The sequence below is a fragment of the Terrapene carolina genome, unplaced genomic scaffold (genome assembly GCF_002925995.2).
Source record: "Terrapene carolina triunguis isolate 2854851 unplaced genomic scaffold, T_m_triunguis-2.0 Scaffold130, whole genome shotgun sequence".
Lineage (NCBI taxonomy): Eukaryota > Metazoa > Chordata > Testudines > Emydidae > Terrapene > Terrapene triunguis.
The window spans coordinates 16,719,851-16,745,786 of NW_020664481.1; the positions used below are offsets into that span (position 1 = coordinate 16,719,851).

The window sequence follows — 25,936 nt, forward strand, 5'->3', positions numbered from 1 at the left end:
CCTTCGCCTGGAGCCCCTCTGCCAGGCCGGCTGTAGCCCTGGGAAAGGCGAGTCTCGCCCCGGGGCGTGCCCCAGCACCGGGTGCCCCCTGCCCCTGGGGCCGCCTCCCCCGCGTGCACAGCGGCTTTTCCCCTCCCCCGAGCGGGCCGGTTTCAGCACCACGAGGCCGAACAGCGGCCAGCGCGGTCCCACAGCCGCTGCCCCTGGAGCCGATTGCCGGAGCTCTGGGCCGCTCTGATTAACGCCCGGCGCCGGCGGGCAGGGGGAATGACCCGTGCGGCTTTGGCTTCTCTCTTGCAGCTCTTCGGCATGGAGGGGAAGGAGAACAGGTGAAGCCCGCCGGCTCTGAAGCGTGAGTGCCCGGCCCCGCGGAGCCTTCCAGAGGCAGCGATGCCCGCGGGCATGAACAAGCATGGATCTCGGTCTTCTACCTCTTTGCCTCCCGACCCCATGGAGATCGTTCGGAGCAAGGCCTGCTCCCGGAGGGTCAAACTCAACGTGGGGGGCCTGGCGCATGAAGTTCTCTGGCGAACCCTGGACAGGCTGCCCCGGACCAGGCTGGGCAAACTGAGAGACTTCAACACGCACGAGTCCCTCATGGAGATCTGTGACGACTATAACCTGGAGGAGAACGAGTATTTCTTTGACCGGCACCCGGGGGCCTTCACTTCCATCTTGAACTTCTACCGCACGGGCAAGCTGCACATGATGGAGGAGATGTGCGCCTTGTCCTTCAGCCAAGAACTGGACTACTGGGGGATCGACGAGATCTACCTGGAGTCCTGCTGCCAGGCCAGGTACCACCAGAAGAAAGAGCAGATGAACGAGGAGCTGAAGAGAGAAGCCGAGACGCTGAGGGAAAGGGAAGGGGAGGAATTTGATAACACCTGCTGCGCCGACAAGAGGAAAAAACTCTGGGATCTTCTAGAGAAACCCAACTCTTCAGTAGCCGCCAAGGTAACGTCTCAAATCACTGCTCACTCTTTGCCATCCATAAGTATTGCCTGTGGGGGCTGAAACGGGTCCTGGCAGCCAACTCTCATAAGCAAACAGAGGGGATGCTGCTTAAATGTATGTGCCTTTAAAGATGTGTACTGGTGCCCATCACACCAGGGTTTGAGTGCCTTCCATGTAACATTGATTAACAATAGCCAAGTCCCTAGTGGACTTCATGGAATCTCTGGCTCTTCTGCTTTTCTGGATAAGGTGTTTTTGTTTGTTTGTTTGTTTGTTTTTTGGGGGGAGGGAGGCTGGGAGAGTGGGACGGCCTCCCACACAGTTCTACCCTTCTCATGCAAAACAGGGCAAGATTTTCTATTAATTATTATCTGTGGGTAGATGAAAGAGTTGAGGAAAGGGAAATAAACATCAGAAGCCATCCAGTCCTCAGAGGCCAGTTGGAACAGCTGCACAATTACAGTGAGAAGTGTAACCTCATTAGTTTATCTAAAGCATGGGCTGCTTTACTGTAGGTTTGGCAAGTTCTCTGAGAAGCAGTTAGGGTTTATTTAGTGCTTGTCCTATGTCTTCTTTTGATGCACTGTCACAGTAGATGTCCAATCTTGGTCCAAAGCTGTAATGATCTATATAAAGTTTCCTATGAGTTTTACTAGCTTGAATTTAACTAGTAAAAATATAATAGTGTGTATCACTCAGTATAGGGCTATTCAGAATCATTTCTAACAAGCTAGTGGTAAGCAATGATGGCTGTACTAATAAATGCTGCCTTTCAAGGCTTATCTTAACTTTTCAGGGTAAAATGCAAACACCCCAAGGAAGTACCATGCACTTTTAGTCTTCAGTTTTACCGAGGACAATGTTTTAAATCTGTTTCTTACCTGCTTCTAGCAGATTTTAATTTTCCCCTCTATACAATGCTATTGAAATTCCTTGGCTGATAATAAATGATTGACGTGCAGCTTGGTTTGAAGTTGTTACACTTGGATCCAGCAGTTCTATGTTAATATAATTTTAAAAGAACATCATAGTTCTGAGAAATTAGTGTCACAGTTGACAGCTAATTAGCTGCTCTGCATTAGAGAATGTCCTGGCAGCTGCACATTTTCATTAGTGATGAAGCATCTGCAAACAAACATGACTATTCTGTAACTGTGGAGATAAAAATAAAGGTTAAAAGGGGTGGAAATGCAGTGTTAAGGATTGGAAAGTACAAGAGACTGAACATTAAAGGATTGAAAACTTGAAATTTCTGCCACCAGTGCTCCTGCAATACTGCTGCCTAGCAAAATGAAAGCAGAGCTGTTTTTCTCACTGTTATCTGCTTGATTTACATTTCTACATGCAAATTGGATCTTTGTCCCTGTAGCATGTGGATTATGTTTTGTTTTGTTTGTTTCTGATTTTGAAAAATGGGGTTGTTTCTATTGCAGCATTGCGGGTATGAACAAAAGTGTCTTTAAAGTTCTGGGAAGATAGTTTGAAGAGAGTGTGTGTGGGATAAGTGATTTATTCTGGCAGGGAAAAGGAAAGGTGTGTTGCTTTGATGAATTGGTTATCGCTTTTTTAATGACAGACGGAGACACAGAATGTCTTTTTTATTTCAAACGGCACAGATGACACTGTGCTGAAGATGTTAATAATTTATAGGTATATTTTGGCACAGCTATGGAATCCTGAAACACAGGCCCTGGGCTTAGCTGTCTATGGCGCTGACTCAAAATCCATTAGGGACCGTTGAAGTTCACGATTTATTGTATATGAGCAGGGGTCACTCTTGCCAAATAAGTGTCTTTTGTGATTTATAAGTGAAATACACTCTAGGTTTATCTTCTGAGAAAATTCTCAGAGTAAGTGCATTCAGCACTGCAGGCTTTGGACTAATCTAGAGTGAATTGCAAATGCATTATTTCCCTTCCCATGTTAAGCTACCCCTTTGATGTTTCACTCTTATAATTGACGTGGTGCTGTAATTTGTCTGGGAACTGCTGGAATATTTGAAGACAAATACAGATTCTAGTCATTTTAACTGTAGCAAGGAAATGAGGTATGATTAATTATTAGGATTAGGCAGAAAAAGGCTACTAGGCCTAGTGAAACCTTTGCCTCCTTGCTTGTGGACACTTTTCCACTCACTCCCACTCGCTGCTCTTGGGTTTGCACACCCGTGTACTCTTTGCTTTGATAACCTTTCTTGAGAGCTCATCCACCTATTGTATTTATTGTGCCCAATCCTGACACTGGCCAAGGTCTGACTGAAGTCACTGGGCAGCTGGCCATGGAAAGGACTGAGTAAGGATTTTGGGGTCTGACCCATTATTCTCAGAATCAAACAGTTGTGCCCAGTTATCATGACTTTAAGACTGAATTCTCTGAATCTGGACTCTCTGCCTCACCTCATCCAGCTATTGCATACATGTAAGTCCTTCTAATAGAGTAGGCGATCTCCAAATAATTCTTCTGCTAGCTTTACCCTCTTTCACATTTCCTCTTAAAATGAGACTATTTCTGCTTTTGCCAGCATAGTGCCTTCTCCAGGGCATTCAAACCTTTCCCATGGAAAGGGGACCATAGTAATCTATTCCAGTAGTTATCACCAAAGTGTCCTTCAACTGGTGCAAACCAGCATTTCCTGTCTCATCCCTCTTCCCCACACCCCTCCACAGTTTACAGTTGGGCTAGACTGAAATACTTAGGCTAGGTCTACACTACCCGCCTGAATCGGCGGGTAGAAATCGGTCTCTCGGGGATCGAATTATCGCGTCTCGTTGGGACACGACAATCGATCCCCGAATCGACGCTCTTACTCCACCAGCAGAGGTAGGAGTAAGCGCTGTCGACAGGGAGCTGCGGAGGTCCATTTTGCCGCCGTCCTCACAGCGGGGTGAGTCGGCTCCGATACGTCGAATTCAGCTATGCTATTCGCGTAGCTGAATTTGCGTATCTTAAATCGACCCCCCCCCGTAGTGAAGACCTGCCTTAGACAACCTCTTTCTAGTTCTCTCCTCTCAACCCCAAATCTCTTGAGTCAGTAGAATTCTCATCTGTGCTATTTACTCTTTCCTGTCTCTGGATTTGTTGCTCCCCAGTAGAAGATTCTTTCCAGTTAAATATGTCACCTATATAAGCTGGTTGCAGTTTCCTGCTTAAGCAATTTTTAAAATAATTCAACAAACTATTGTACTTTCTGCACCACGAGCCTTTGTATAAGCCAATGCTGGACTTCAACAAAGCATTAACCCTCCTCCCCGCCTCTGCATGCTTTGCCTTTGTCAGCTCTGCCCCATCTCTCAGATGATAAGGAACAAGTTCTAATCGGATTAAGTTTTTCAAGGTGGGCTCCCTAACTAAATCTCTCCTCATTGTTTCTATTCTAATATTTTCTCTACAACTCGTAACCTAACAAATCCAGAATAACTTTCCGCAGTATATCTGATAGACATGTTGGGCCCAGTTTTGCCCTGGTCCCAACACCATTAAAGGAAGAGGTAGGTATATCAGGGTAGAAGTGGGATTTTTAATAAATAAAAAGAAAAGCGAGAGAGAGAGACTGCATGAATGAGCTAAAAATAAACATATTAAATTAACATCTCCTCTGGGTTTCTCCATACATCTTGTTGAATCTTTGATTGGCTTTTATGCTGTAACCTCCTCAGGGCAAGGAATGTCTTATTTGTCTTGTACAATGCTGAGCATATTAGTGCCTAAATAAAATAGGAATAATAATGTTAGATTTGCTAATATCCTGTCCCCTGAGAGCCTCCAAATATCGGAGCTGGTATCAGAGAACTTCTCAAAACAGCAGTTTTTGTCTCACTAATTGTTGATGTCATTTTCTTTAAGACTTGAGAAATGTGTACTACCTTTTCTTAACACTTTGTTTGCCTCAAGAAGGGCCGTTCCACCCCACCCGCACTCCCACCCCGCAAGTACCCAGGTCCAATAATGACGGGTGCTATAGAGATGTATATTATAAATACTATCCATTTCCACTCTTCCGTGCACATTACACTCCTCCCCACAATACTGTAATACAATTGCAGCTTTGGGCCCCGGTCCTACAAAGAACTATGCAGGTATTTAACTTTATATGCATGAGTAGTTTCACTGAGCTCAGTTTCGTCCAGTTGTGTTCAAAGGGACTATTCACATGCATAAAGTTAAGCCTGTTCATAAGTGTTTGCAGGGTCAGAGCCTTAGACTACTCTCCATTCCACAAACAAACCTGTATAACAAAGTCTTCTATTTTTTCTTTATCTCTTGCCTCTAATTCCTACTGGTTCCTTTAATAGATCAGTTTCTTCTGGCTGTTGTGACTGTACTTTGCAGAATCCTTTACTGTTAGCTGAAATATTCACTGTAATTTTAGTCAAGGTTTCCTTCTGCTCCTCTGATTATCCTTGTAGCTTACATCAGCTTATTTTTATGGATCTCCCAATCCTCCTTACCAGTTTGTCTATATTTTTTTAAAGCCTTCTACTTATACAGTGGACCGCCCACTACATCCCTACTTAACCACATTGGTCTCTGTTGCCCTCGCTTCTGTTTGGATTTAACCTGGATGAGTTGCAGATTCTTTCTTAAATAGCTCTTTCTTTTTCTAACGGGGCTAAAGGTTGTTTTCACTTGCAGTTCCCTAAAAGTAGCCTTCCAGTAGTCAGATGGGAATATTGCTTTTCCAGGACTTGAACCTCACGAGTATGTCAGATATTGGCATCCTTCGAGTCTGGCAGTTCCCTGGTGTTGAGGTCCCTGGGATTAAATCTCAGCTGATCCATTCACTCGCTCAGTGACCTCTGCCCAATATTCATTCTCTTGGGGTCTCAGTCTGCCAAGCCATAAAACCGTCTAGATACTAGGACTTCCCTGGAAACCAGAGACTGCATTTGGTCCAAGCTTGACTATATAAATAAATTACAAAACAAACCAGCTAAAGTTGAAGTAGCATATGTGGCTCGTTTTACTAGAGATTACGACCTGAAAATCCTCTGACCATCTAGACCTTTCAAACAACTCCATAAGAAACAGGCTTCCTGCCTCTTAAGAAAAAAGTCCTTTCTTCTTTTAGTTTTCATAAATTCATACCGTGATCAATATGAGAACAATTAGTGTTCCACTGGAAAAAATATAAACCTCTGATCTTCTTATAGACTTTCCTGCATGATCTGATTTTATTTTATTTTTTTTATCTGCCCTGCAGGCCTAAAGCACCATGTCAAAATCACCCACATCCCCCTGTCTGTAAAAAGCTTCTCTGCATATTGTCATATTAATCCTTCTCTTATGCTGCCCTTTCCTTTTGCTTTATTAGGAGTATAAATCTCTCCATTCTGGCGTGCTAAATTTCCATGTATTTCCCTGTTTCAACCATGTTTCTGCTGTTGCAATAATATCAGATTTATCCTTGAAAACATGCAGCTCCAATTCAGTAATCATATTATGCCTGCCTCTAGAATTTGTACAGCAACTTTTTTCTCTCAACTGCCCATTGCTCTATGCTGTTAATCTCAAGATGCCTTACGTTGTGACTGTACTTTGCAGAATCCTTTACTGTTAGCTGAAATATTCACTGTAATTTTAGTCAAGGTTTCCTTCTGCTCCTCTGATTATCCTTGTTCCTCCATAAATTCTCTTCTTTCCTTATGACTATTATAATATACCAAAAATAAAATTAAAAAATCCATCTGAGATGCTACTTCTGTTACATTCCGCTTTTACACACAACTGGTTATAAATGTCTTCAAATTCCCATACGACATCCATTTCTCATTCATCTCTAACATCTTATGTATGAATTCACCACTTCTACCAGCAGCTAGCCGTATATCAGACTCTCCCCTTCCCATTCCCATCATTTATCTCCTATCTCTTAGCCAGGTTGCCAGGTGATATGCTTGCTCATTCCATTAAAGCAGGGCTGTCTAAGTTTTGCTCAGCTGAAGGCTTGTAGCCGTGGTTTACCTTCTTCGTTTGTCCAACATGGCTACTGCCTTGGTTCCCTTCCTCTATGTAGGTTAATTTAGTTCTTCATCAAACCAAAGTAAACTCCTCCCCTTCCAAGGTAAACAGAAATCTAACATCAATCCAAAGCCTCCACCCCTTGGTGCATGGATTCACCTCCTTTTTGGGCCATTGACAGTCTTGCCCACTGGGCTTCTTCCACTGCAATTTGGTGGAGACGCACAAGCAGCTGCCACCCGCTCCATGTCTCCTCCCAGTTGCTGGTTATTCTAGCCCCAAACATCACTCCTTCCTCGGGTACATTTCCCAGTCCTTCAGTTATATCTCTAGGTCTCTTCCCAGGCTCTTCCTAATCCCCACTTAGATGCTTTTCCTGGGGAGAGCCAACAATATGCCCTGTTCCCTTCAGTGTTCTCTGCTGCTTATATTTCCCCCCCCCCCCCAGCTGCGGGAACCTTCCCAGAATGCCTTACTGTGCCTACAGTTCCCAGAGTTCCTCTGAACTACAATCCCCAGAATTGAGCTGGTTGGGTATTTTTCCATTAAACTTTTTGGGTTGAAAACTGCTGATTTTTGAAAAACAAAAGTGTTTATGAAACAAGGTCAGTGAATCTCCCAACTCAAAAATAAAAAGTTGGAAAAAAGGTTTGGAGTTGTCAAAATGTTTTGTTTTGACATTGTTTGTAACCAAACATTCTGGGTTTTCCATTTGAAACATATTTTTGGTTTGAAATCTAAGCTAATTAGATGAAGAAAAAAAAAGAAATATTGAAATCCAAATGAAATGTTTCAGTTGATGCGCACCAAAAATATTCTCTATCACCTCACTGGAGCCCTCTGTCTGGTCATGCATGCTATTAACTTAGTTTCTTTTCACATTATAAGCCACGTTTTTTTCTCAGGATAAGTGTGCAATTGCCTGTCTAATTTGGTTGTGAAATGACTGCAATTGCACAAGCAAATACATCTAATTACTTATTTGTATGTGAAACTACCTGATGTGCATATGTAACTGTACCAGCAAATGAGATGTGCTGCTAGCTGCACTTCTCTTCTGCTTTTGCTCCATAGCTTCCTCACTAGTGTTCGTCAGTGCAATCTGAATCCTACATGTTTGCAGCCAACACTCACCTTGTTCCCAGGGAGCGTGGTTCGCTGTTAGAGCAGGGGAATGGAAAGCAAGACTCCTTGGTTCTACTGCTTGCTGAGCAAGTCACTTAACTTCTCTGGGTTCACATCTGGGATTGTGAAGCTTATTTGCTAATACTGAGTCTTAGATAACAGGTGCTATAGAAGTGCAAAATATTCAGGGGTGAAAATTTCAAATCATGAAGGGCTGTTAGGCACCAACTCCCATTTTTGCCTTTGAAAATCTCTCCCATAAATGTTGTTTCATTCTCCACTGCACTAGGCTTTCTCCCTTATCCGTCTTCTCATTTGCCGAGTCACTGTTTGCTATATTTTACTGTCTCCTGTGCTTTCAACAGCCCCATTTAGAAACTCACTCAGCTGATTCTCAGACTATGGTTTCATTCCTTCAGCAGTGGGGAACCTCTCTAATTCATTGATCTTCCTGGAAATCTCCTGCCTGACCTTAGTGCCAGAGCCAAGTAGCCATGTTTTTAAAAATGGGGTCTTTATTTAAATTTACTTATTGTTATAAGCCAGTAACATACTCAGTGCTGTGCAAGACACACATGCACCAAAGGTCTGTTTCCTGCTGTGAGGAGTTTACAGTCTCCTGTGGCAAGCCTGTCTTACACTCAGTGAGCCAAATTCAACCCTAGTGCAACTTCGGTGATTTCAGGGGGGTTATTCCCCTTCCATCTGCACATAGAGCCAATCAGGAATTTTCCATTAGAATTATTTTCCGGCAGAAAATGCAGTTTCTGTTAAATAAACATTTTCTGTGAGAGAGCCTCAATTTTGCAGATTTTTTTAATATATATTTTCCATGAGGAAAATGAAAGTTAAATATTTTGTTTTGGGTCAATTTGATTTGAATTAGAACGTTTTGTTTTGTTGAACAGATTTGAAATGTTCCATATAGGATAAGTTAGAGAAATGTCGTTTAATGTTTTACTTATCAGTGCATTGCCTTATGGGAGTTGCATTCTGTCCTATGGGCTGAGCCCCTGATCCTGGAGGAGGCTGAGCTCCCTGCATTCCCATGATGTAATGCAGATTTCCTGCTGACCAGGTTCTGTGTCGTGCATCACGGAGACATATGACACTCCAGCAGGGGAGAATGGAGGTCTCCAGTTCCCGAGCTACAGCTCCCAGAAGGCAATGCACTGCCATGGAAAAATGCAGTTTAACATTGAACTGACTCAAAATGAAGCATTTGGGGTTAGTTCAACAAATGAAAACATTTTGATTTTGGGAATGTCAAAATATTTTCATCAAAAATGGCAACATGAAAACTTTTGACATTTCCAACTCAGAATTTCCATTCCCTGAAAAATGTCAATTTTTAATCCCAATTTGGGATAAAAATCTGTAAATGTCAAAATTTCCTGGGGCATAGAAATTCCAAATTTTGCTCAGCTCTAACTGCAGATGTTTATTGCTGATTGTTGTTCATGAGAAGAATTCTGGGCTAGATTTTCGAAGAATTTAGGCGTGCAGTTATATACATAGTTATGTGCATGCAATTAGAGCAAATACAAGTGCAAACTAGATAATTGCATGCAGTGATTGCCAGTTCTGGTCAGCAGACCATGCGATTACTTGATTTGTGCATGCTCGTATTTGTAGCGGCATGCTAAATGGGGTGTGCAATTGCACCCTTAAATTGTGTGGAAATTGGTTCCTTTCCATTAAAAACAACAACTTTAATTTAATTCATTTTATTTGCTGGGATAAATGTCCCCACCATTGGTTTTTAGGAATAAACTTGGCATCTAATTATCAGCTCCTTTTATTGTCCATTCCTTTGATTCAGGGTTGCCTTTAGGTTTCTCCTAACTTGTAAAGCAGAATAATCCAATGCTACTTTCACAATTACAAGAGTATGCTATTTGTTATTACTAATGGCAAAATATTTATGTCAGTGAAAGTTCACAGCTGATCATTTAGTTCTTATAATAAACACAGTCAATATGATTTACTCTATGGAGGTACCTGGCAGTAGCAGAAGAGGCAAATGTGGCCAATCAGTAGGGTTAACATGTTAATATTAGTCCTGTCTAAAGAAGCTGGTATCCCTTGCTCCCACTAAATTCAATGGATAAAAATTGTATTCTGACCAAGGGAGACAGGAAACATACCTCTTTTAGCACAGGCAGACTACATGATTTAATAGGTCATTTCTATTTCAACTGTCTAGGGTTCTGGTATCTCTTAACTTTTGTACCCTGCATGCAGCTCTGAGGTAGTGTCCAAACTCCCTCCTTCCCTGGGATTTCCCTTTATTGGTAACTCAGTACAACAACACAAACCTCAGCCTAATCTTCTTCCCCAAGCTTGGCTGTTCCCGTGGTTTCCCTCCAGGGTCTCTTGTGTCCTAGTTTTCTCTGTCCCCTTTGAAACCTGCTGGATCTTACTTGGATATATCTACCAGCATGACTCAGCAGTACTCATCCTGAATCTTGATGCAGGGATTTAGCTCTGGAGCCTAGAGAAACCCCACATGAGAGACAGAGATTCCTATTCAGGGCCTTTCAATTTTCTTCCCTATTACTCACACACACACACACACACATTATTCACATAGCTGGAGTAGCGTAACTTAGGTTGACTTACCACGGTAGTGTAGACATAGCCATAGTAAATGCTAATATAGAAATAGTCAAAGCATGGTAGTTGCTTATCTCTCATAGTATCAGCCAAGGGTCCAAATGGTAAAACTCCCATTCAGTTTAACTGGAACAGTTCCTTTTTACTATAATAATGTCTGCATTTATCAAGCAAAGCTCTGAAAGTGCTTTGAAAAGATTGAATGCTTATGCATTGTAACATAGCTGTGGCATGCAATTATAGACTCATAGACTCATAGACTTTAAGGTCAGAAGGGACCAATATGGTCATCTAGTCTGACCTCCCGCATGATGCAGGCCACAAAAGCTGACCCCCCCACTTTCCCTTAACTCTGCTGTTGAAGTCTCCAGATCGTGATCTAAAGACTTCAAGTTGCAGAGAATCTTCCAGCTTGCGACCCCTGCCCTATGCTGCGGAGGAAGGCGAAAAACCTCCAGGGCCACTGCCAATCTACCCTGGAGGAAAATTCCTTCCCGACCCCAAATATGGCGATCAGCAGAACCCCGAGCATACAGGCAAGATTCTCTAGCCAGACCCTCATTTTACCAGCGATGGCCGTTATTGCCTAATTGATTAAAATCACGTTATCCCATCAAACCATTCCCTCCATAAACTTATCTAGCCTAATCTTGAAGAATTATCTCATTTTATACATTTGTAAAGTGAAGCAAAAGATTAGGTGGCTTTCCAAAGGTCATATGGCAAATCAGTGGCAGAGCCAAGACAAGCAGCCAGGAATTCTGCCACACAGTGCCTTGTTGTAACTACTAGACCACATTGCCCACGACGTGATTTTGTTGTTAGTATAGACACGTTTTCCAGGTACCAAATCTTACCTAATCTGTGTTCTGAAGTACTAAGACATTAGCTGATGTACCAAAGATGAAATTATAGTTTGCTGCCCTCTGAATGTCCTTACTCTGGGGAGGCAGTTTAAGCCCATCTTTGTCTTCATGTAGCTATACCTAGTTTAAGGATTCCAGCCCTTATGGAGAAGTCTTGTAGAACTTAATAGGGAATGAAAGGTTGTATAGAAATTTAATAGGGTTGTACAGAAGTTACTCTAAAAGCCTATGACATTTAATATAGAACCAAATCCTTTCTATACTGATAGATTTTCAGAACCATCCTATGGAATTCTATGATAGGGATACAAGTCTTGATTAAATCCTGTAGAATAGTTCAAAAATTTGGAGGAAATATTCTTATGTTCCATTAATTTCTACAGGATTTTTTTCCTGTAGCTCTTGTCAAACACTGAAATCATTAACCTGTTCAAGGAAAGTGTTACACAGTTAAGGTAATTACACTTATCTAAGAACATTTTTTATAACAGTAGCAAGCTGCTTTCCTTCCCCTCCCCCTCCCTTTCTCCAAATACAGTAAAAAATGCAAGGCCTCAGCTTTGTTTTATAATACAATCAATATATTTTCATATTATTTGACATTCAGATTCTACAGCTAAAGCCTACCTATGATACTGTTGTTATCAAAAGACCTTTCCACTGAGTTGGTCTGTTCTAAGTGAGAATAACGTCCCCCTATATAAATGAGAGCATTTATTTTGATAAAACATCCTTCATATGAATTAGAAGGTTGCTCAACAGTTGCAGTGTATGTGCTTGATAATCTGGTCATCCTGTATGCAGCCTAGTTCATTCAGCAGTCTGTGAAGTTGCGTCCAGTCACACAAAGGTTGACTTTGATTCCCCATGCCAGCCAGAACTGATACGGAGAGTGTAGGGAAATTAATATTACCATTGGAGATGTAAGAGCTGGTTGGTTGATTCATTGTGAATAATATTTGTTGTAAATTAACTCTTTTTTTCCCATTCACAAACTGTCACTAATTTCTGTCATCCCTCATCTTCTAACAAATTGGATTTCTAAGTGTCATTTGTGTTATGTAAATAGAATATATGCCAAAAATACTTTCTGATTGGCGATGATTAGTGAAACCGTTTCAAAGGCACAACACTAAAATAAATATTGGTGTCTATAATTAAGATACCTTGTGGCTACATTTTTTAAACTAATCATTCTGCTAAAAGAGTAAGTTGAATAATTTATCAAAGGTTTACCTGTCTAAGCCTTTCTACAAAGACTTTTGAAGTACAGGCATTAGATTATAGGACTAGCTTTAGAACTTCCATTGGAAATTTCATGACATGTGAAGTCTCGTATACATGCTTGACTTTATCGGCGACTGATCACAAAACTTCCAAACTTTATCATGGCTCTGTCCTGAGCACGGTAGAGTCTAGGTTTCTGTGATTGCCAAGCTGGATTCCGGACATGTTCTCTCCTTTCTCTGACATTATGTTTTTTTAAGACTTCTCATCATCCTAAGATCAAGAGAGCAATAACGATAAGCAAAAATCTAAGCAAGAATTTACAAAACTTCCACATTCCTGGGGGACTGTTTGTTTCTTGTAAATACAGTAGGCTAGATCCTCAGTTGGTGTAAATCAGCAAAGCTCCATTGAAGTAACTGATTCACTCACATTTTTTTAAATCAGTAATGGAAACATAGAGAAATGGGTATATTTGGGTTTAAAACAGCCATTTAAATATGGCAGTATATGTCCTGATCTGATGACATTTGAAGTCAATGGCAATCTATTATATGGCCCCCATCACCATATAATCTCCTAAATCCCTGGCTCGCACCCTAGTCACTGGAACATCCTTCCTCTCCAGTGATGCAGGATCCTACCCATGAGCACTCAGGAGGTAGGTTTGCCAGAAAAGAGAGCTCACCATTTCTATAAATTGCATGAGAATCCACCTCAGACCGCGTATCTTCAGACCTCTCAAAATATATAGACCCTACTGGGCATGCACGGGGTTTAAACACAGTGACTCATACTTTCTTTTTAACGTGCCTGTTTGTATCAAAGTGTCCAGCCATTGCTTTGAGCACTTTTTCTCTGACTGTATGTTTTTTAACCTTACTGATGATCGTGCATTTAATAATCTCTGTTTACAACTTCTCAGAGTAGTTATATTCACTCACCCCAATGACAGAGAGCAAAATAACTCCCCTTGTATCTTGTCATATTCCATTCTTTGTATTTCTCAAAAACCTGAGAGAAAAGTAGCATGATAATTTGCTTTATATGGTGATGGTTCTAGATTCTATTATCAGAAGAGCCTGCAACCTACTGTGGAATAAAGAGCTCCACATTTTTGTTTGCTTGCTTTTTAAATTTTGTCTTAATTCTGTCTTTCATATCAAAAGTAAGAACTTTTGGGGGACAAAAGTCTCTCTTCTCCTATCAGTGTGCCAGAGGTTTATTAATAATACATACTAATTATACTGTGCACTTCTTAGCTTCTTTCATCAAAGGATCTTAAAGTGCTTTAAATATATTAATTAAGTAAGCCTCACAACTGTCTGCTGATTTTAGGTATCTGTTGTTATCCGTCTACATTTAAAAATGGCAATTCAGAGGAAATAGTAACTAGAAAAATCCTCTTCAGGATTCAGACAAACAATAGCAAACCTGGCCTAAAAAATCTAGCTGGTCCAGAATATTTTCTCCTATAATTTTGCAGTTATATTTCATTTAAAATTTGTCTGTCTAATCTGCCTATCACTGTACTCTCTAGGGGCCAACATGCTGGGGTATGACTAAATTCAGACCCAGGCCCAAGATGGATTCTGTGTTCTATATGTTTCTAGACCTAGGGAATATTATCATTGCCGGCATGAGGAACATTGCAGTTGGCAGCAGAACTGAATCTAGCAGCTCCTTGATTTAAAAGGAAGGAGGCTGGCAGCAGGGGTGTGGTGGTGGTGGTGGTGTTTTTTTTGTTAAGGATGCTCAACTCTGGAATTTATGATCCTTGCTCCAAAAGATTTGTTATCCCTTAGGGCGCACTGCAAAGCTCGTGTGTGTATGTGGGTTGGACAGGTGGGTGTAGGGTTGTTATTATCTTCACCAAGTCTCGTTTCGGGGTGGGCTGGTTCTTGAATAGGCATTTCCTCCTGTATAGTTTAGATTTTCATGCTGTTTTTTAAATCAGAAAACAACAGAATTAAAGAAACAAATACCGAATACGATTCTGTCAGCAAATGTCCTCAAATACCTCCCCCCTCACACACGTTGCCAGCAAGCAGAATTAAATTTAGGTCATTCCGCATATGGCTATTTTTAACCTCTAATCTTTCTCACATAAACTTCTGATTGATCTCTGCAGGTGCTGCAGCATTTAACTGCCAAGAGCCCTGTCTATAGACTACGGTACCTGTTACCGTTTTGAAGGAACGCAGACACAATTGCTGCTTTTGTAGACTATACCAAGTGCATGTCTGTCTGCTTTTGCAATGTATCAAGGCAGATTATACTGATGCCGCAGGAGAGGACTGAAATTCTGAGATCAGGTCCTTGGGTGCTGAATGGCATGTCTGACAATTAACTTTTTATTTTGACAATGAACTCTTAAGATCGATAACTGACTAAAATGAAATTGGATTTTATATTTTTTACTTTGGTTTTCAAAGCTAAATTTGAATCAGGTGGGTTACTCCTATAAGGCCCGATCCTGAAGTCCATACTTAATTTATAGTCAGTCCTGTGGTAAAACTCCCACTGATTTGGGGTCTAACACTGGGGACCTTGTCGAAGCAGAGCTCCTGTTAATTTCAATGGGAGACTGGCAAAAGCAAGGGCTGCAGGATCTCTCCCTAGGTGTGGACAGCTCCAGTAATTGCTATGCTGCTTTTGAACCACCAGTGCTTCCAAGCCCTTCTGTATGGTTCAGGGTGCCTGTATCCTCACCTTGCCGTCAAGGTACAAAGATATTTCCCCACTATGATAACTGTGCTGCATTTCAAATCAATTGAAGTAATGGAGCTCATTTTGTTGATTGACATGTACAGTGTATTCCTTATCTATGTTTACACATAGAAGGTTGTTTTATAGGAGTAATTTAAGACTCACACCAATGTCAGTGAAGGTAAGTGAAATGTGATCTCGTTAAATGTTTCTAGCACTGGCCAATAGCCACTTTAGGATATTCAATTCACCTAGTGAAATATAAGACTTTTTTATCATGCCAGTTAAACACCTCTGGTCTCTCACTTGTGTGACAACTGACTCCAATTCAGTCTTAGCTGATCACTGGGACATATATAATTCCATATTTCTGTGTGCCCATTAAACTGCAGAATGAATAAGGGATTTTTGACTTCTGGGTAGTGCACGAATGCATCCCCCTTGATTTATTGAATTATTGTCTTTAAAGTTGCTGCTTGTAGAGTTCTACATTGGGTTCAAATGCCTATTAGTCAACACTTGTTACACAGTTATAGATAACTTGGCCATGGACAGCACCTCTTGCAGAAGTCATGTAACAGTTTACTTGGATTGCAAGATCTTTGTGGCAGGAATCGTCTTTTTTGTTCTGTGTTTGGACAGCACATAACACAATGGAGTCCTGATTCAGGGCTACTAGGCGCTAGGGTAATATAAATAATAGATGTTTTAAAAAAATCTTCTGTTGAAAAGATAATTTGATTCGTTTAAGCATAACCTAACTTAAAGTTGGTCTCTTTCTCTGAAGTTTCAGTTATCTAGTAGATACCAACAAATCCTACCTGTTCTTTCATCCACCACAATATTTTTATGGTTTTGAATGGAGAACTTGTATCAGCAGGTTCTGTAACATGATAATTGTGAAAAGACTAGAGAGCTGGAAGGCCTGGTCTACAGGTAAAGGTGGGTGTTTTAAAACCATTTAGTTATAATGGTGCAAACCCCTGTGTGGATACTCATTTATTGCATATTAATTTAGCTTCATTCAGTAAGGAATCGGTTTAAACTAAATTGATCCAGGTTTAAATCAATTTAAGAGCATCTACACAGGGATTTTGCACAGCTTTAACTAATTTGGTGTGTAACTGCTACTTTTTGTGTAGACAAAACCTAGGCCTGTCATTTAGGATGAGTTACTTACGCATTTTTTTGCAAAAAGAAATGAGTACCTAATTTGTGTACACAATTACTGGGATTTAGCATGCAAATCAGGTAATTGAAATATGCAAATATACTTGACACTTTACGTAAGTACTGTATTACAAAATCTGCTTGTGGAAAAACAGGATAACTCTGTGTGCAAATTCGATGTATAATTGTGAAGTTGTGTATCTGAATGGTCAGAAAAGGTGTCCCAAGAAAAATTAAATAAATCTCCTTTCTTAGTTTTATTCAATCTTCTTTTCTTTCCCATCAAGGTGTTACCCAATTCCACCCTGCCTAGATCTCTGCTCATTTCCTTTGGTCTCTCTACTGTCTCCTACTGAGCCCCGCGCCTACCTATTTGTTTCTTTCTTTCCATTGGCTACACAGTTCCCCCCCCCACACACACCCCCTAAACCTGGTACTGCCCCCTTCTTCCTATGCGTAAAGTGACCTCCCTTTTAATAAGAGCCTTTCAGTGCTGATCTCCTTGCTGCTTCCCTTCACCAGAAACACTTCAACTGTGTATCATTTACATCTGAATTAAACTGTCAGTTCTCAGGGTCCGAGCCATTTGGCCAAATTCTGCCCTGATTCATGGTATGTCCCTATACAATCCCATTCAGGTCAAGGAAGTATTGAGAAGAAGGATGGCCTTATGGTTAAAGTATTCAACAGATAAGGGTTCAGGCCCCAGCTCTGCCATTGGCTGCCTGTGTGATCTTGGTCAAGTCACTTAATCTCTGTCTGTCTCTGTTCCCCAGCTGTAAAATGGGGATAATACTTCATTTCTCCCACCCTTTGTATGTCTTGTCTGCTTAAAGTGTAAGCTCTTTCAGGCAGGGACGGCCTCTTGCCAGGCATATGTACAGCACCTAGCGCACTGGAGCCCTGATCTCAGTTCAGGCCTCTTGGTGCTACTGTAAAAACAAATAATGATGTTGCCCGTTTACTTCTCTGTGCATACATACAATATACATCTGCGCTGTTAAAATAATACATATAAACCTTAGCTGGGTCAAGTATCCTATAGGTAACTTAGAGACAAAGGGTCCTTGATGACCCATCACTAAGGCTTAGTTTCAAGTTCCACCTACTTTCCTGTCTGACTGGCTACTTAAAGTGTTCTGATGTTTCAATAGTTTCAGAGTAAAATAATGACAAGATGTTCCAAAGTATACAGAGCAAATGTGGCAAAGTTCCAGCCATGATATCCGTTCTGATTTTTTTTTTTAAGTGCTGTACATTTGTTTTCTTCATTATAGGCCTGCTAAATTCTGGTATGTAATGGATTAAAAACTCTAGAAGACATTTAAAATAATCCATATTCATTGGAGAAAATGGAGACGTTAGAGCTCTGAAATATTTTCACATGAGAACAAAAATTGTTGGATTATTATTTTTCCCCAAAAGTGCTAATATCAAAGCAGATTGGTATAACTGGTCGTATCCTTATGCCCAAAGTATACATATTGCTCAAATCGTGTCTGACCCTCTGGATGGTTCTACCATTCTTGCTGAAATTAACAGCTCTCTAATATCCTGATTCAGCAAAGCACTTGGGCATGTGTTTAGCGATAAGCATGTGAGTAGTCCAGCTGAAGTCAATAAGATTGTAAAATTAAGCAAGTGTTTTGCTGAATTAGGACATTAATAGAGTATTCATTTAATCAAGAGTGCTAAGAGCATCCAGGCTCTAAATTGCTATGGAAGATAAGAAATTCTCTCTCCTTAAATTAAGATTCTTGAAAAATGCTTGAGGGTAATTTGTCATCTGTAGTGTCCAAAGGGCCTGGAGAGATCTCTTGTCTGGAGCAGATGTTCAGGCATCTGTATTACCATTTTGATTTGGACACTTGTTGCCACTTGCAGAAATCTAATCCATCAGCATTGAAAAATACATAAGCATCCTGTACTTGTGGAGCACTGTGATATAGACTCTTCATAACAATGGTCACACTTATGGGGTAGATTTTCATCAGTAGATCTCAAAGCACTTTACACATTATCCTCATTTTACAAATGGGAAAAGTGAGGCACAAAGAGGAGCAGTGACGGGTAATGGCAGAGTGGGGAACAGAACCCATGCCTCCTAAGTCCCAGTCCACAGCTCTAAGTACTAGACAACACTCCCTTCCATATCAAATAGCTGCCATACAGGAGACCTTACATGGCATATGGGGATCTGACTGCTCTTCTAGGGTCACAATATGCTAGCCTTTGTCACACAAGTAACCCCAAGGAAAGCAATGGGACTATTCATATGGGTAAAGTGGTTTCAACTTGGTCCTCAGTGCTATATGAGCACAGCGCATGAAAAATAGCTCATACTAATAACTGTAATTAAGCTAGAGGTGATGAAGTAAAAGAAAAGGAACAACAGTCTTACCCAATCACCTCCTATAAGATACTTGTTTCTGTGCATCCGATGAAGTGGGCTGTAGCCCATGAAAGCTTATGCTCAAATAAATTTGTTAGTCTCTAAAGTGCCACAAGTACTCCTGTTCTTTTTGCGGATACAGACTAACATGGCTGCTACTCTGAAACTTGTCTTCCAAAGAGTTTTCTATTCTTCCTTCCAGCTCCCACTGAAGTCAATGGGAAAGCCTCCACTAACTCACTGGGGACAGGACTGAATCCTAGAACTTTGAAGTGTGGTTAGGATTAAAAAAAAAAAGGCACCTCTTTACTCAGCCGATCTGCTTTCTAATGAGCATTCAAGTCATATCCTTTCACTTCCTTGATTAAGAAGTATTTTGATTACTCCTATTAATACTGAAGAACCAGTTCAGCTATGGTAGAGTACTGCAAAATAGAGAGTGGGTCTTTCAATCTGAAGTGAAAAGATCCAAATGCCTTTTGGATCTCATTCAGAAGTGTGCTCCTAATCTTGACTGCAGAAAAACTGAAAACCACATAGCTGCTTTTTAGGGGCCAATTTCCCCACTGGTGTAAAAGAGCACGACTTAATTAAGTTTTGAATAGCTTGGTGAGGCATTTAGACACAGGAAGCCAGAGCCTCAGGTAGTGTAAATCAGTGTACGTACATTGATTTCAGTGAAGCCATGCCAATTTACATTAGCTGAGGCCCTCAGGGTATGGCCCACTGCTGTCATTGTATACATCACTAAAGGTGTTTAAAAATCAATTTGTTACATAATTATCAAGAAGCCATTGCAGATCCTCTTAATTATTATTATTATTACTATTTGTATTACCATAGTGCCTAGGAGCGGATCTACAGAAGTGTTTTATACCTATTGGAGCCTTCTCAGTTTTCTTGGGAAAATCACAAAATAAAGCCTACAGTGTGCAGACTAGAACTGGGAGACACACACACCCTGCTTTAGCAGTGCTCATGTTCAACTCTGTTTTCTGAGATTACAAAATGAAGATCTCACCACAACTTTTACCTTTTGGTTCTTGTGGATATATATATCCATGCCTTCCTAAACAGTTATAGGATAATAATAATTCCTAGCTCTTATACAACACTCTTCATCTGTAGATCTCAAAGTGCTTTACAAAGGAAATTAGTATTGTCCCATTTTAGGATAGATGGTCTGGAAACTGTCAGAATTCTGTGTGCTAACGGCTGTCCAAAGACAGAATAATATCCCAAGTGCATACATATGCAGTGCAGATTTTTAACATGGGCAAGAGGGACAATTAGAGCAATGATCCTGGACAATATATGTTTTTATAACAAATAGAGCTGGTCAAAAAAAATTAATTTTGAAACTTTTCAATGAAAAAAGGATAAAACTTCTGCGGAAAAAATGTTTCCATTTTTAAACCATCCCTAGTAACGGGCCCTCCACGTCCGTAAGAGATGAGTCAACCATTCCTTTTATTTTCACCTTTTACTTTTGGGGAAGTTTTGTAACATCTTTGTCAGTCAGAATATCCTGAGCCACAGCCAGCCAACAGGGAGTAAGTACAGACCCTCTCTGGGTCATGGACGCAGGCAGCCTCTGAGGCCATTTTATATCAAGTGATCCATCTCAATCATTAACTGGCTACACAGTGACACTATTCCTCTGCAGGTGAAGAATCACATGGTTATAAAGTTCTGCAATATAAACAAGGGAGACCTGCTCAGAATCCTATTTGGACAGATTTATTACTTGATTATGGAGTAGCAACCTGGTCTGGGCTGTATGCCACAAGAGATTAATATGCAACTCATGCTCTGTTTTCTCTCTGGATAATGTACACTCGTGTGCTTTCCCATTATACTGTAAGGTGAAGGTCTGCTGGCTTTACAGAAATAGACTATTGTGTTATAGACCCCAGATACCGTACTGAGGATTACACCGGCAAGCTGTTGCCCAACAGATTGCAAAAAGTTGGGAGATACAAAATGGCCAAAATCTCCAATTAATCTACGCACAGTGGTTATTTTAAAAAATTCGGTATTTGCCAGACATTACAGTACTCTGGTGTACTTTCCCCTTGGGCCTAGTTCTGTTGGCTAGGAGTGTGAAAAATCCATGTCCCTGACCAACAAACACCAATGAAAGCCCTAGTGTAGTCACACTTATACCAGCAAAAAAAAGTCCTTTAGTCAGTATAACTTATTCCATTCAGGTATAAACTCCACTGGCAAAAGAACTCTCTGTCAGGTGTAGGTTGCATCTCCCGGCGGAGGTTTTGCCATCAAAACTCTAGCAGTAGAACTATACCGGCAAACGCTTACTAGTGTGGACAAAGCCTTTGAGTAGGGGACTACCACTGTGACTGTGTGAGATCCGTTGACATTTAATGGGGACCTCTCTCTGTCTGTCTGAGCTGTGGAATTTTTAAAGAGTCACGGCTACAGTTTCTAGGCCTAAATATATAATTATTTCTATTTAAAAACAAAGTGAAGCAATTCCTCCTCCACTAACCTCTTCCAAACCCCAGTTCAGCAGAGCACTTAAGCATGTGCTTCACTTTAAGTACCTGCTTAACCTTAATTGAAAGCAACAGTACTTAGGCATGTGCTTAAGTACTTTCCTGAATCAAATCCAAGTTATCAATACGCAAGTTTGAATTAATGCAATCTGGGGCCATAGGAACATCATGACACACGTCACCATAGCTCCGTTGCCATGGCCCCACCCCAATACCATTGTCCTATCTCCCCCCCCCCCCCCCCCGAGCTGGAGTGTCAGGGGCTCTCTTCCTCTCCCAGAGATGCAGGAATGACATAGGATCTCCTTATCCCCATATAACAGGCTCCCCTTGACTTGGTAGCATCCCAGAGAGGCAGCCATGATAACAATGGATGCCTCAGAACTTACCTCAGCAAATGTGGTGTATGGGCTTGAGTGGTTGGGCCTAGCCCATTTTACCCCTCTCCCCCTACTACACACCATGTCCTTTGTTGGAATGGTATTGGCAACCCCCCAGAGCAGTAGGTTTTGACATTCACACCCAATCAAGATGAATGGGGCAGGTCACACCTCTTACAGCTACTGTTTCAATCTGTCTGCAGACTCAGGCAGACCTTGGTGCATCAGTTACACTCAGGTCATATTTTCAAGCTTTTCTGTGCAACTACTTGGCCTAGAAACTTTTTTTTTTTGGTTTTTAAAGAAAGCTGAGATTATGCCCTTCGTTATGTGACTCCATTAGCTGGGTCCTTAACCACTGATCTGTAGCGCCTATGCCTTTATCTGGCCCTGGCAATGCCCTCACTGAGAATCCACTTCTCACCCAACAACCCCTCTCCCAGAAACTACTTCCAAAACCAAAGTCTTTCTCTTCCCTGTCACATGGGTAATATTATCATCTCTTTCCAAGACCATCCTCCTCATTCCTCCCGATATATTCAGCTACAACATTCATCTACGTTTCTACAGGTGAACTTGGCACTTTGCATTCCCCCTTAAGGAAAAATATGCATCCTCCTGTAGTATTAAAATGTATCTGATTATATAATGACAGGGAACATTTTGCAATGAATGATTGTCAAGTGGGAGGAAATGTACAGTGTACATACAAATCCAGTATGTCAACTTCAATATTTTTTCAATGTGAAATGAATGCTGCTGTTTTGATGAATTATTTGCTATGTTGGTAACCCGATACCTCTGTTCCTGTACAGTTTGGAAAACATATTTCAGTAGTCCTGTGATCGTAGGACTTAACAACGAAATCAATACTGTTTGATTAGATTTAAGTGCTTTGGTTCAATTATGTCTTTTTCTAAACAGCAAGTGTTCATATTAGATCAGGCACGCAGCATGTTAGCAAAGGACTGGTTAGCTGTTAACTTGTCAGTGTAGCTATGTTGAAAATGACATACAGCTCCTCCCTCCTCACAGCTGCCAATCCAGTGCCGCTCACAAGCACTTAATTTACTGGCAGGGTAACATAAAAGACAAAAATTACATAGGAACTGGATAAAAGGAACATAGAGTTTTTTTTAAAAAAAAGTGAGCTCCTGTTGATACGACCACACATTCCTAATCTCAGTGCAATTGCTGTCCTATAGTTGTGTGTCTGTGCACCTTTTCCTGGGTATGGATATTTTTACTTAGAGTGGATATCCTGCAATAGAGATTTGAGGGGGATGGATATGAACCCAAAATTCAGATCTTGTTTAAAAAAGAAAACCTGTCAAAGTTTGGGTGTGTTTGCATCTAGAGATTCTGGTTCCACACCGTATAAAAATAGGTGCCATTAGCACAATTTGTCTCTGAATTTAGACTTCAAACACCACCTCTCCTCAGAGTTTGAAGGTGTTCTGATGTCAGTTGTTGGTTTCGACCCAATGCCCATCTTTAATTTTTGAAGGTTCTCAAATGTTTTGAAGGTTCTCAGATATTGAGGTACCTTTTCCGTTTATTTTTCTGTCTAGGGTCAGAACCAGAAATGCAGAAATACTGCAAGAGAAGTGTTTTTCCTGGTGCTTCTACTTTGATAGAAAGCAGGAAATGCCATAAATCTCATGCAAAAGCCTGTTGCTATACGATTTTTAGCAAATTTTTGCAGATTCAAGATTTGGTTGGTTCAGTTAAGGTTTAGGAAAATATCCACATTTTATCCACACCAAATCTCAACTCTTTTAGATTTCCCTATCACTAGTTATACATTTTGGACCCCATTAGGCCAAACAGTGAAATTCAGGTACAATAGCATGTCATTCCTTCTGGTTTTCAGAGTAAGGTACAGAAGGTGAGTTGAACAAATGGATGTCAGAATCTAAAAGATGATTGCCATTGAATACCTTATGTCACCAGCCAAAGTATTCCTCGGATAGGGTCATAAGTAGAACCAGGCAAATCGCTAATTTTCCTGATTGCTGTCAGTTCTGGAAAAAAAGAAAATTAAAAAATTCAGTTTGATGTGAGTCCAAAAATTTCAGACTATTTCAGTGAATTGAGAAGATCTGGATTCAAATTACTGCTCCAGAGTTCTAATTCGAACCTGGGTCTCCTACATGCCAGTGGGATGCCCAAACCTCTCCCTTCAGCTGTTTTGTGAATGTGTGTGTGGTGGGGGAGTTCCTGTCCGAAACTATTTAGCAAACTTCTGGCAAATTCACAAATAGTTTTGAGTTAACCAAAACTGCATTTTTTGGCAAATCGACTATTTCCATGAACAGTTTTCCTCAGCTCTTGTTATAAATTGAGGTACCAAGAGTTAAGGATTAAAACCATACGTTTTGGTGTTGTTTGTTTCCCCTGTAACTTTGCAGTGATCTGAGGTGATTTGCAAGATTGATGTTAGATGATTAAAGGAGAGAATCCAACAGGAGGGGACACAGTGATTTGATGCTGACTGTCATTTGTGTGATTGCAAAAGCACTCGATGACAGACGATGAAAACACTGCACTGATCACAGGTTTTTTGTGCAGTCACCCACAGGGCTGCTGTTACCCAGTGCCCAGGCTGCCTGTCTTGAATTTCAACAAGATTTGATTAAATCCTTTAATACAGGGCTCCATGCTGAGAAAGAAGTGACAAAATCAATCTTTTTCTTTCACCTGTGGGATAGCTAATTAAATCTGGGCTGAGCTGCAGGCCAGGTATGCTACAAGCTACAGGATGATTTAGCAGGCATCAGAGCTGCACACTATAATACTGAGCAGCACACCAAGAACCGAATGTGTGTGTTTCCAAGCCTTTGGGGAGGTGCACAAAGCGTAGGTGTTACTGCAGGGTATTTGTTATTTGAAGTGAATAACACACATTGCATTAAAATGACCTAATTGATCTAATTATAGAACTGACATCTGTGCTATAATTGAGGTTTCCAAGCTAATACTGAACCACTGCGGGGGGAAGGGGGAAGAAGCGGCAAATTGACCAGTTTTGCTCCTTTTCTATTTGTTTTATGAGACAAGAAGCTTTACACGAAGCAATTTATTCACACCAGCAATAATTGTCAAGGTCACACACAACATGGCGATGTCTGAGACTGGGCTAACCGTCTTGGGAATTTGTCCCTGCTTGCACCAACGTGCCCTTTACATTATTCATATTTTTAGTCTTAAAGCGTAAAAGGTCTGAAAGTCAAATGCCAGGGAAGGGAGTTCCAACGAATGACGTGCTTTTAAATTCTCTTGCACTTTTCCGGGGGCCAAATAATTCGCAAAGCTCTCACTCCTAAAGAAATATGTACAGCCATAGAGTTTATGGACAATAAAGGATATTAAGCATTTCAAGGAGAGTCATTCATTTGCTATAGAATAATATAGGGGATTACCAACAAATGAATCAATCCCGGGAGTTCTATGATATCATCACGGGGGTTTCTAATATCCTGCCATAGCTCGTCACCCTGGCTATTTGACATCATTTATATGCTTGTAATAGTCCGGTGCGGGGGTCGTGCCCTCTCAGGGGCCGTCGGGAGCCAGGCCGCCTCACTACACGGCCTGGATCAGTCTTCGGGTTCCGCCCCTCAGGCAGGGACTAAACAAAAGTACAACGTCAGATAGGCCCAAACGCTAGCTCAGGGCGGGGCCACACACACAAAGGTCCAAGGGGCTCAGAACCTTCCTGCAGGCTGAGCCAATAACGCTAATAGCCAAGCCCCGGCCCTCAGTCAGGGCGGGGCACCTAACACTTAGGGTTAGGGTTTTTGGGCGCCAGTCCTTGCCTCAGGGGTTGGGCAAGAACACTAGTCTCTGAGCCCAAGTCCTTACCTCAGGAGCTGAGTAGTAATACGCAATCAGGGGAGCCCAGGCCCTTGGTCCGGGCGGGGCAGCAACCAATAGTCAAGGGGCTCAGGTCCTTGTAGCAGGAGCTGAGCAGTAGCAAGTCAGGAAGCCCAGGCCCTTAGGCAGGGCGGGGCAACAATC

The 25,936-nt window shown here is 41.3% G+C and overlaps 1 protein-coding gene across 1 annotated transcript in view; it reads left to right on the forward strand.

Moving 5' to 3' along the window:
- The first annotated feature begins 381 nt into the window (after positions 1-381).
- Positions 382-25,936, forward strand: part of KCNB1 (potassium voltage-gated channel subfamily B member 1) — a 199,837-nt gene continuing 174,282 nt past the window's right edge. Inside the window, exon 1 of the mRNA XM_024207205.1 lies at positions 382-957. Within this exon, the coding sequence (XP_024062973.1) occupies positions 391-957 (567 nt within the window). The 5' untranslated portion in view covers positions 382-390. The remainder of the gene's footprint in view (positions 958-25,936) is intronic.